The sequence below is a fragment of the Aethina tumida genome, chromosome 5, assembly GCF_024364675.1.
Source record: "Aethina tumida isolate Nest 87 chromosome 5, icAetTumi1.1, whole genome shotgun sequence".
In the NCBI taxonomy this organism is placed as follows: domain Eukaryota; kingdom Metazoa; phylum Arthropoda; class Insecta; order Coleoptera; family Nitidulidae; genus Aethina; species Aethina tumida.
In genome coordinates, this window is record NC_065439.1 from 16,775,857 (window position 1) to 16,787,500 (window position 11,644).

Genomic DNA, 11,644 nt, shown 5'->3' on the forward strand with positions numbered 1-11,644 from the left:
TATTTTTTGGCTTCAAATTACTCATTATAATTGTTAATTTTTCAGAAAATAAACTGATGTTTTACAGACAAGAACCATTTTTTAATTATTGTAATTTCTGGTCAATTTTAGGTAATGCTACATTAATATAAGTATACTTACGGAAATTAAAGACATTTTAATTATGTTTAATTAAATTTGGAACTACAAAAATTATTTCTAGAACCATTAAAACAAAAATATAATTCAATGTTTTTTATTTGAGATGACATAAACTACAATAAAAAATTTCCAACTGAGTTGTCATCAGTTTTTAACATCCACAAGTAAGTTTTGCCTTCAAATTACTCATTATAATTGTTAATTTTTCAGAAAATAAACTGATGTTCCACAGACAAGATAACCATTTTTTAATTATTGTAATTTCTGGACAATTTTAGGTAATGCTACATTAATATAACTAGACTTACGGAAATTAAATACATCTTAATTATGTTTAATTAAATTTGGAACTACAAAAATTATTTCTAGAACCATTAAAACAAAAATAAGATTCAATGTTTTTTATTTGAGGTGATATAAACTACAATAAGAAATTTCCAACTGAGTTGTCATCAGTTTTTAATATCCACAAGTAAGTTTTGCCTTCAAATTACTTATTATAATTGTTAATTTTTCAGAAAATAAACTGATGTTTCACAGACAAGACAACCATTTTTTAATTATTGTAATTTCTGGTCAGTTTTAAGTAAGGCTACATTAATATAAGTAGTCTTACGGAAATTAAAGACACCTTAATTAAGTTTAATTAGATTTGAAACTAAAAAGCATATTTCTAGAACCATTAAAACAAAAATAAAATTCAATGTTTTTTATTTGAGGTGACATAAACTACAATAAGAACTTTCCAACTGAGTTGTCATCAGTTTTTAATATCCACAAGTAAGTTTGGCTTCAAATTACTTATTATAATTGTTAATTTTTCAGAAAATAAACTGATGTTTCACAGACAAGACAACCATTTTTTAATTATTGTAATTTCTGGTCAGTTTTAGGTATTGCTACATTAATATAAGTAGACTTACGGAAATTAAAGACATCTTAATTAAGTTTAATTAGATTTAAAACTAAAAAACATATTTCTAGAACCATTAAAACAAAAATAAAATTCAATGTTTTTTATTTGAGGTGACATAAACTACAATAAGAACTTTCCAACTGAGTTGTCATCAGTTTTTAATATCCACAAGTAAGTTTGGCTTCAAATTACTTATTATAATTGTTAATTTTTCAGAAAATAAACTGATGTTTCACAGACAAGACAACCATTTTTTAATTATTGTAATTTCTGGTCAGTTTTAGGTATTGCTACATTAATATAAGTAGACTTACGGAAATTAAAGACATCTTAATTAAGTTTAATTAGATTTAAAACTAAAAAACATATTTCTAGAACCATTAAAACAAAAATAAAATTCAATGTTTTTTATTTGAGGTGACATAAACTACAATAAGAAATTTCCAACTGAGTTGTCATCAGTTTTTAATATCCACAAGTAAGTTTTGCCTTCAAATTACTTATTATAATTGTTAATTTTTCAGAAAATAAACTGATATTTCACAGACAAGACAACCATTTTTTAATTATTGCAAATTCTGGTCAGTTTTAAGAAATGCTACCTTAATATAAGTAGACTTTTGGAAATTAAAAACATCTTAATGATATTTAATTAAATTTGGAAGTAAAAAAAAATATTTCTAGCACCATTAAAACAAAAATAAAATTCTATGTTTTTTATTTGAGGTGATATAAACTACAATAAGAAATTTCCAACTGAGTTTTCGTCTGTTTTTAATATACACAAGTAAATCAAATTATAATAATATAATTGTTAAATTTTGAATGGTGGTGTTTAATTAGTAGAATTAGGAATATTGAAGACATCTTAATTGTGCCTAATTAGTTTTTGAACTGAAATTTTTATTTCTAGATACATTGCAACAAGAATAAAACTCTATGTATTATATTTATAGAAGATGACAGTAACTTCCAACTTTGTTTTCGTAAGTTTCCAAGTATTTTCTGTCTCCTTATAACTGTTAAATCCGCAGTATCGTGAATCATATATAAAATCTTAACGAACTCAAAATATATCTTTTGTTCTGTAACAACCTTTAGTTCATTAAAAAAAAACAAAAAAGGCGATGACAAAAATAGTTGGAGTTCTTGTTTCCTGAAATACTTACTAAAAAATCCCAATTATGTCTCATTTAACCCAGTAATTAAACCGCAGTGATTGACATATGTATAGTAATGTGATATATGGTATATTTATTGTAGTCTGTTTCTTAAAAGGTAGCATTCTAAAAATAGTTAATGGTCGCTCAATAAAACACATCAACAAGAGGCTGATGTTCTGTTTATGGAATAATTTATGGACCTTTTTCCCTCTCGGGGTCATTAAGTCAGATATTATGTACATTTAGAAACTGTTTTACCAACACTGTTAATTTACTGCAATAATTAACACAATTACCGCACAGAAAACAATTCCTCAATCAATATTTAAAACCCGTTCTAAAACAGAGTAATCGTGAATTTCGTTCCTCAATTTACACCGTTATTCAGAGGTGACTACACTCTCTAAAAATACAACAAGGGGTGGATGTTTGTATTTATTTTAGATGCTGATGCATCCAACAAGCTGTAAATACACACGACAAGTCGTGTTTCCTTCTGATTTCATCCACATATTTAAATTTTACAAACAATCTTTATCGATCTTCCCCAGCAGTTCGTGCTCGACTGTCAGACCAGCCCGATTCGCTATCGCCTCCTGATACTCGGTCATTGGGACGTATTGTATGTCCTTTGAGTGTTCATGTCCGAACTCGATGACCGTTTCGGGGGCCTTTGCCCTGTCGACGTTCAACGCGTCGGGACTGATCAGAGTTTGTGGCCGATAGGCCGACTGTTGCTCGGTCATCGGAATCACATGGTCCTCCGGCAGTTTGAAGTGCAACGTCTCCTCCTGCTCCTTGCGGTACTGTCTCAGATTCTTGATGCCCAGTATTTCGTCCATGTACGTGGTGATGTACTCGCAGTTCTCCCGCGAGTCCATATAATCCAGGTCGATTGTTTCGATGTTGTTTTTGTCGCAGATCTTCCGTTTGGCGGAGCAAAAGTTGTCCTTGTATTTCTGATAGTCCTCCTCGTACTTATCGAATTCCGTTTTGTTGATTTTCAAGTACTTCCGGCCCGGATAGTCTTGCGTGATCGTGTTGTCGAATTCGGGACGGGTGCGCACGGTTACGTATCTGCTGAACGGGATTATCTCCTTTTCGTAGTAGTGGGTGTTGTAGGTCGTCTCGAAGTGCGACTTCACCCTGCCGCGGTTCATGTTCACAAAATTTCACAGAAAATTGTAAAAAAAATTGCGCCAGCGATAAAAAGTCACTTATGACATAAACGTAATTGGCCGCGTCAGTGCTCACGTCACGTCTTGTGTGAGTGACAACCCTCGGGGGGCGGTCTATTAACCGACATGTGTTCTCTGACAGGGTGAAGCGATAACTTTTTTTCGGTCTGAGATGGTTTTACTGATTGTCTACAGGCAGATAAATGCACAGATACGCGTGTGGCGCATCAACATGTGGTCCGAATTACAATTTTATCAAGAAAAACTATCCGAAACAAATACTTCATTTATAAATAACACATTAACATGTGCGTTTGTTTGTTTTGTGTTGGAATTGCATGGGGTTTAAACGATTTATCGGATTAAGAATATTGGGAGTGTCATAAATCAAAAATGCCATATCCATGTCGGAGAAGCACCCTTAACATCTGGCAGTAATGGACCACCCTCAACGATGATGATTTGATTGGAATGGAATTTGTTTGATAACAACTCACATTTATTTCTCACACAAAATAACATCATAGTTTGTTAAATAACTGAAATGTTTTTCAAAGTGTTCAATTAAATTAAAAAAGTATTTCTTTAATTAAATTTTAAATATAAATTAATTAATACTTTTTTACATTACAACTTGGTCAATAATTTATTTCAACAAATATTTATATTATTTTTTAACATTTTTATATTTATCTGTATGTTATATTAAAGCATTTTTATGCTCTTTATACTATATTTATTACTTTTGTTTCCACCAACATGTGTGTTTACAATATTTTTTGGGTTAAAAGTAATGTGTTCCAGTGCTATAAGTGGCTGCTTTATGAATTACAAAATCATCTTAAAGCACACACTGCTTTTGGGGAAGATGTTATAAGTGATGAAGTATCTAAAAGTAGCTCAGTATGCATGAAAGATGAATAAGGTCAAGGTCTTCGTGAAATATGAAATGTATGAAATATGAAATGAATAAAATGTATGTATGTATGGAATGTATGAAATGTATGAAATGTATGAAATGTTGAAATATATAAAATGTATAAAATATATAAAATGTATGAAATGTATGTAATGAGTGAAATGAATCAAATGTATGAAATGTATGAAATGTATGAAATGTATAAAATATATGAAATATATAAAATGTATGAAATGTAGGTAATGAGTGAAATGTATGTAATGAGTGAAATGAATCAAATGTATGAAATGTATGAAATGTATGAAATGTATGAAATGTATGAAATGTATGAAATGTATGAAATGTATGAAATGTATGAAATGTATGAAATATATGAAATGTATGAAATGTATGAAATGTATGAAATGTATGAAGTGTATGAAATGTATGAAATGTATGAAATGTATGAAATGTATGAAGTGTATGAAATGTATGAAATGTATGAAGTGTATGAAATGTATGAAATGTATGAAATGTACGAAATGTATGAAATGTATGAAATGTATGAAATGTATGAAGTGTATGAAGTGTATGAAATGTATGAAATGTATGAAGTGTATGAAATGTATGAAATGTATGAAATGTATGAAGTGTATGAAATGTATGAAATGTATGAAATGTACGAAATGTATGAAATGTATGAAATGTATGAAATGTATGAAATGAATCAAATGTATGAAATGTATGAAATGTATGTAATGAGTGAAATGAATCAAATGTATGAAATATATGAAATGTATGAAAAGTACGAAATGAATGAAATGTATGAAATATGTGAAATGTATGAAATGTATGAAATGTATGAAATGTATAAAATATATGAAATATATAAAATGTATGAAATGTATGTAATGAGTGAAATGTATGTAATGAGTGAAATGAATCAAATGTATGAAATGTATGAAATGTATGAAATGTATGAAATGTATGAAATGTATGAAATGTATGAAATGTATGAAATGTATGAAGTGTATGAAATGTATGAAATGTATGAAATGTATGAAATGTATGAAATGTACGAAATGTATGAAATGTATGAAATATATGAAATGTATGAAGTGTATGAAATGTATGAAATGTATGAAGTGTATGAATTGTATGAAATGTATGAAATGTTTGAAATGTATAAAATGTATGAAATGTATAAAATGTATGAAATGTATAAAATATATGAAATATATGAAATATATGAAATATATGAAATATATGAAATATATGAAATATATGAAATATATGAAATATATGAAATATATGAAATATATGAAATATATGAAATATATGAAATATATGAAATATATGAAATATATGAAATATATGAAATATATGAAATATATGAAATATATGAAATATATGAAATATATGAAATATATGAAATATATGAAATATATGAAATATATGAAATATATGAAATATATGAAATATATGAAATATATGAAATATATGAAATATATGAAATATATGAAATATATGAAATATATGAAATATATGAAATATATGAAATATATGAAATATATGAAATATATGAAATATATGAAATATATGAAATATATGAAATATATGAAATATATGAAATATATGAAATATATGAAATATATGAAATATATGAAATATATGAAATATATGAAATATATGAAATATATGAAATATATGAAATATATGAAATATATGAAATATATGAAATATATGAAATATATGAAATATATGAAATATATGAAATATATGAAATATATAAAATGTATGAAATGTATAAAATGTATGAAATGTATGTAATGAGTGAAATGAATGAAATGTATGAAATGTATGAAATGTATGAAATGTATGAAATGTATGAAATGTATGAAATGTACGAAATGTATGAAATGTATGAAATGTATGAAATGTATAAACACGAAATCCGACATATGAAATAATATGAGATAATATGAAATAATATGAAATAATATGAAATAATATGAAATAATGTGAAATAATATGAAATAATATGAAATAATATGAAATAATGTGAAATAATATGAAATAATATGAAATAATATGAATTAATATGAAATGATATGAAATAATATGATATAATATGAAATAGTGTGTGAGATACAATCGTAATATGAAATAACATAATTAGAAATAACATTAAATAAAATGAAATAATGGTTTATAAACAGTACATAAAAAAATCTTAATCACGAAATTTACTTCTTGTAGATTGACATTTCGTAAAAAAGTCAAAGGCACAAAGGTCAATAAGTTTCTTCATGACTCAAAGACTCATAGAAAGTTTCAAAATATTAAATGGATAATTTTAACTCTTTTTATGTAAAACATTGGACAACCTGACACAAATAAATAATATACACATGAAGAAATATCTGGACAAATGAATAAAGAGTTAAGGTTTAATTCAAAACTGCTGTATTTTTCTCCAGTTCCTTTTTACTTAGTAAAAATTTGCCTTTAGATCTTTGGCACACAATTATTTTAAACAAAGTTGTATTATTTTAAGGTTTTATCTATTTATATTAAATAATTAACTGAATTTAAATATTCATTGCCAAATGAATGAATACTATTTTCGTCTATCTTGTTTAATTTACTTTAATAATTTTAAAAGTTTTATTGCACTATTAATAGTCATATTTAAATTTAAAATTTAAACATAGAAAACTTTCAAACATGTCAGTCAAAATACAAAAATATATTTATTTATTTTCAAAAAATATATTTTATATTAATAAAAAATCACAATCATATGTATTTATAGTACAATAATTAAAATTAGACTTAATCACAATTTAAACTTGAGTAAACTACAATTATAAATTATTGAATATATACTTTGCTTATATCTTAAACTATTTTAATTTAAATACTCTATACCAAAAGGAGGAACAATACTTTCATCCAGTTTCTGTTTTCCTTTCACGTGAACAATTTGACCAATCTAAAATAAGCAAATTTAATTCAATATCATAGAAAAACAACAATTATTTTAACTACTAACCTGAGTTTCTCCTTTAAAATTTTTGATAATCTCGTTAATTCCATTTCCTGGTAAAGGATCCGATATAAAATAAGGCGTCAAACCCAAATCGTATTCGGTTGGAGGCTTGGAATCCTCTTCCCTTTGTATCGCCTCCAGTTCTTCCTTATCTCTTACCACCATGCAGCAAGCTCTAATTGTGAAGTAATAGATGATTTCTACACCAGAAAGCAAGCTAAATCCAAGGAACAAACCAGCTATTCCTCCAAAAGATACTAAAAATTATTAATTTTATTTTTAATTGTATTATATGATGAACGATGTTACCCAACAAATCGACCCAACCAAACAAAACCTCCCTCTTGTACCTCAACATCGGCCAAGACACAAATTCCGCCTCCAGAGCTTGATTATCCTCATTCTCTCTAAAAACCAAAACAATTCAATTAAAAGTAAAGCGTTTCAAACTACACCTACGTGACTTCATTTAACTTCTCGACCTCGTAAACGGTATTCAAACACCCCAACACACATCCGCACTTATCAACCATCTTTATGGCGTCGATATTTTCGGCGATGCATTTCAATTCTTCGATCCTGCATTGTCTGTAGCCGCCACCGGGCGGGTAAAAGTGCGGGATACAACCGCAAAGCTTCCAAGCCTGGTTTATCCTACATTGGATGGTGCAGGTCGTGTAGGTGTAACCTTCGTCGAACTGCAGCGGTATTTCACGATCAAAGGCGCAATGTCTTTGTTTGACGCTCAACTGGCGTGTGTCCTCCGTCGTGTAAGTTTGTTTCACCGAAAACGAAATTATGTTGACTTTGTATTCCCACACATGCTGCGGTTGTACGTCGATACCCGCCATCTCGTCTGAATTCAGAATGTATATCTGCAAATTATTGCTACCGGTTAGATCTACCATTTTATAAACTCAAATGAGATAACTTTACCGGCATTGTGTCGTTTCCTTTGACTTTAAACTTCAGGGACCATTTCAGGTCGGTTTCTTTGATGTATTTTTGCTCGAATGGCGGCAACTGCTTTTTAACTCTGAAATTTTTTTGTAGTCCTGGACCGTAATTACCGTAACTATCGCCATAAATCAATGCTCACCCTGGAATTTCCCTTTCGTAATGTCGCGAATTGAACGTGTAACAGAAACCGCTCTCTGTGAACACGGGAAAGAATCCATCACAGCAATTATAGTCGTACGATTTCCAAATGCAACCATCAAACACGTCCTCGCATTTATTCATGAGCTAGAATACAAATTATGGTTTCTAGAATTAATGGCCTAGTAAATCATAACTGAATTATTGCGGCCAAATGGTATTGCGTCAGTTCTCACCTTAAATACCAGATTTCGTAGGTTCGCTTCTTTATCAACGAACTGAAAGTGCTGATTTATCTTAACAAACTCCTGGATTGTGTTCAATGAAAGTTTGGAAAGTTGCTGCAGATAAGTCACCACTTCAGAACTGTTACTTATGTCCGGGTCGTCTGCATAGTTCCTGCAAGTTACAGTAATTATAAATGAGTACTTTATTTTTATCACATTTACTCGTTCAGAAACTCCTGGATTCTCTCCCGACTGCCGGGAACTTGCTGACAAATCGTGATAGCCGGAAACGGCACCTTCCAGTTGTGGAAGTCGGTGTCCAAACCCGTGATGGTCGGATTAGTCTGGAACTTCTCCCACAGGCTCATGATTATGACAACCGTTGCGACTGCTCCCACTGTCACACAAGCAAACCACATTAACCTGAAACAAACATGACAAACTAACGCACACACACCAAACAAGTGTACTTCTCAAAGACGGGTCGTCCATCTTCCGCAATGTATCTGACACCATGAAGAGTTGAGTGTTCGAAGAACTGTTTCGATTGCACACTCCAACTTGTTTGCATTAATTTGTAAGTTGCAATGTTGGTTTTTTTATTTTTGTGGGGCTTTCGGCCCCTTTTTCTCGACCTTAACCTCGTAGTCATTTGGTAATTGTGTCTCCGATTAACGAATCGCGTGTTGTGGACGCAGAAAACGTTTTCTATTGTCAAGCAAATAAACAATGTAGATGGGAAATAAAGATTCTCGCTTACGAATTGAAATCAATTGCTTTATTGTGAGTGTAATAGAAATGTCTGGGAAAGCTTACATTTGTTTGTATATTGTTGTCCGTAATGGACAAAGTTATAACAATGATAAAATTAGGTTAATAAATAGAACAAAACACACTAATTAGTTTATAAATTCTATGCCAAATGGAGGTGTGATGCTTTCATCTTGTTTTTGCTTTTCCTTCACTTGAATCACTTGACTCTGGAACAGATTCATTATATTATTAGTTCAAATAAATTTTAAAAAGTTAACTTCGTCTTCGTCGTAACTTTTGAGAATTTCTTCGATTCCATTTCCTGCTACAGGTCCCGATATGAAATAGGGAACTAAACTTAAGTCATAATCTGGTGGAGGTTTGGAAGCCTCCTCTCTTACAATCCTCGCTAGTCCTTTAGAATCTCTTACCAACATACAAAACGGTCTAACTGTGAAGTAGTAAATTATCTCTACAGCTGAAAGCAGGCTGAAACCCATGAACGATCCAGCGATTCCTCCAAAAGATACTAAGGAGAATTAGAATTTCTTGTTGAACTGAATTCTCACCCAATAAGTCGACCCATCCAAACATCACTTCTCTTTTGTACATTTCAAAATAATTTATTTTTGTCTCCATCATCAACTTATCATCGTCCTCTCTGTAATCCCACAAATAACTCCCGATTAAAAAGTTTTTAAACTTAACTTACGCGACCTCGTCCAGCTTCTCAACATCATAAACTGTATTGCCACAAGCCAAGCCACACCCACAATTTTGAATTTTCTTTATGGCATCTAGATTGTCCGCAATGCACCGCAAACCTTGAAGAGTACAAATTTCCAGCCCTTCGATCAAAGGATAGAAGTGTGGGACACAATTGCAAAGTTTTAAACACTGCTTCATTCTACATTGTATGGAACATGTGGCGTAGCTGTAATCCAAACTGAACTCTAAAGGTATTTCACCATCAAAGACGCAGCCTCTTTGTTTTATGGACAATTCACGGGTGGCTTCTGTTGTCCAAGTTTGTTCTGCTGAAAATGTTATCTTTCGGACTTTATGCTCCCAGATGTGATGGGGTCTTATATGTATACCAGCTATTTCGTTGTATTTTAGGATGTAAATCTGCAATTTAATGTCTAGGTTAATATTTTTGTAGGTAACTGTTTTGAGGCTTACCGGAGTGATACCCTCTTCTTTGACTTTGAATTTTAGAGACCATTTGAGGTCTGTTTCTTTGACGAATTTAACTTTAAACGGCGGCAACGTTTTGTTAATTCTGAAAAAAATGCTCATAAAATGTTTTTAGGAATAAATTCTTATTTACCCAGGCATTATCTTTTCATAATGCTCCGAATTAAAGGTGTAGCAAAAGCCAATCTCAGTGAACACAGGAAAAAATACATTGCAACAACTATAAATTATTGTTTTCCAAATACATTTTTCAAATACATTTTCACATTTAATCATTAGCTGCAAATAAATTCTGATAATTCTGTAGTGAATGAGTAAGTTCTTGTCCTACCTGAAAAATAAAATCTCTCAGATTCTTTTCTTTGTCTATAAATTCAAAATTTTGATCGATCTGAAAGAACTCAGTTATCGTATTCAGCGAAACTTTGGACAGTTCCTGCAAATAATTAACCACTTCTGAGCTGTTACTGATGTTTGGATTGTCTGGAAATTTCCTGCAAATTGTAACAATTTATTGATTAATCAACGTTGTTCTAAATATAATTACTGGCTTAAAAAGTCGTATATACTTTCAGGACTGCTTGGATTTTGCTGGCAAATCGTGATGGAAGGAAACGTTGTTTTTATTTCGTGGAAATCTGTATCCAAACCTGTGATTGTCGGATTTGTTTGGAACTTTGCCCACACACTTAATATTATACAAATTAAGGTGATTGCTGCCACAACTACACAAACAAACCACATGAATCTAGAAAGAAGTATTTTAACATAAAACTTAAAAACAACAGTTACATACTTCTCAAAGAAAGGTCTTCCTTCTGCCCCAATGTATTTAACACCATGCAAGGTTGTGTGTTCAAAAAACTCTTTGGATTGAACTCCTAAACTTGTTTTGTACAATTTACAGCATGAAATTCTTTGTTTTTTATATTTGCTCCCTTTTTTCCTCGTGATTGGCTCCATTGTCAAATGGAAACTGCGTTAAACGGGGAATCGATTTAATTTGTTCGCGTGTTTATAT

General features: G+C 30.4%; 2 protein-coding genes across 2 annotated transcripts; both read right to left on the reverse strand.

The window, feature by feature from the left end:
- Positions 1 to 7,207: 7,207 nt before the first annotated feature.
- On the reverse strand, positions 7,208 to 9,325 carry LOC109600063 (sodium channel protein Nach-like). The gene is made up of 9 exons (XM_049967951.1): positions 9,144 to 9,325; positions 8,896 to 9,096; positions 8,683 to 8,851; positions 8,448 to 8,593; positions 8,285 to 8,384; positions 7,808 to 8,223; positions 7,658 to 7,755; positions 7,352 to 7,605; positions 7,208 to 7,291 (listed from the first exon to the last, which is right to left on the reverse strand). Exons 1-9 carry the CDS (start codon positions 9,323 to 9,325, stop codon positions 7,208 to 7,210), a joined length of 1,650 nt encoding a protein of 549 aa, XP_049823908.1.
- Positions 9,326 to 9,436: 111 nt separating this feature from the next.
- Positions 9,437 to 11,586, reverse strand: LOC109600062 (sodium channel protein Nach). Its single transcript, XM_020016139.2, has 9 exons — positions 11,420 to 11,586; positions 11,171 to 11,371; positions 10,955 to 11,117; positions 10,757 to 10,902; positions 10,609 to 10,708; positions 10,139 to 10,554; positions 9,996 to 10,087; positions 9,705 to 9,955; positions 9,437 to 9,653 (listed from the first exon to the last, which is right to left on the reverse strand). The coding sequence occupies exons 1-9, from the start codon at positions 11,584 to 11,586 to the stop codon at positions 9,573 to 9,575; spliced, it is 1,617 nt and encodes a 538-aa protein (XP_019871698.2). The 3' UTR covers positions 9,437 to 9,572.
- Positions 11,587 to 11,644: the final 58 nt, after the last annotated feature.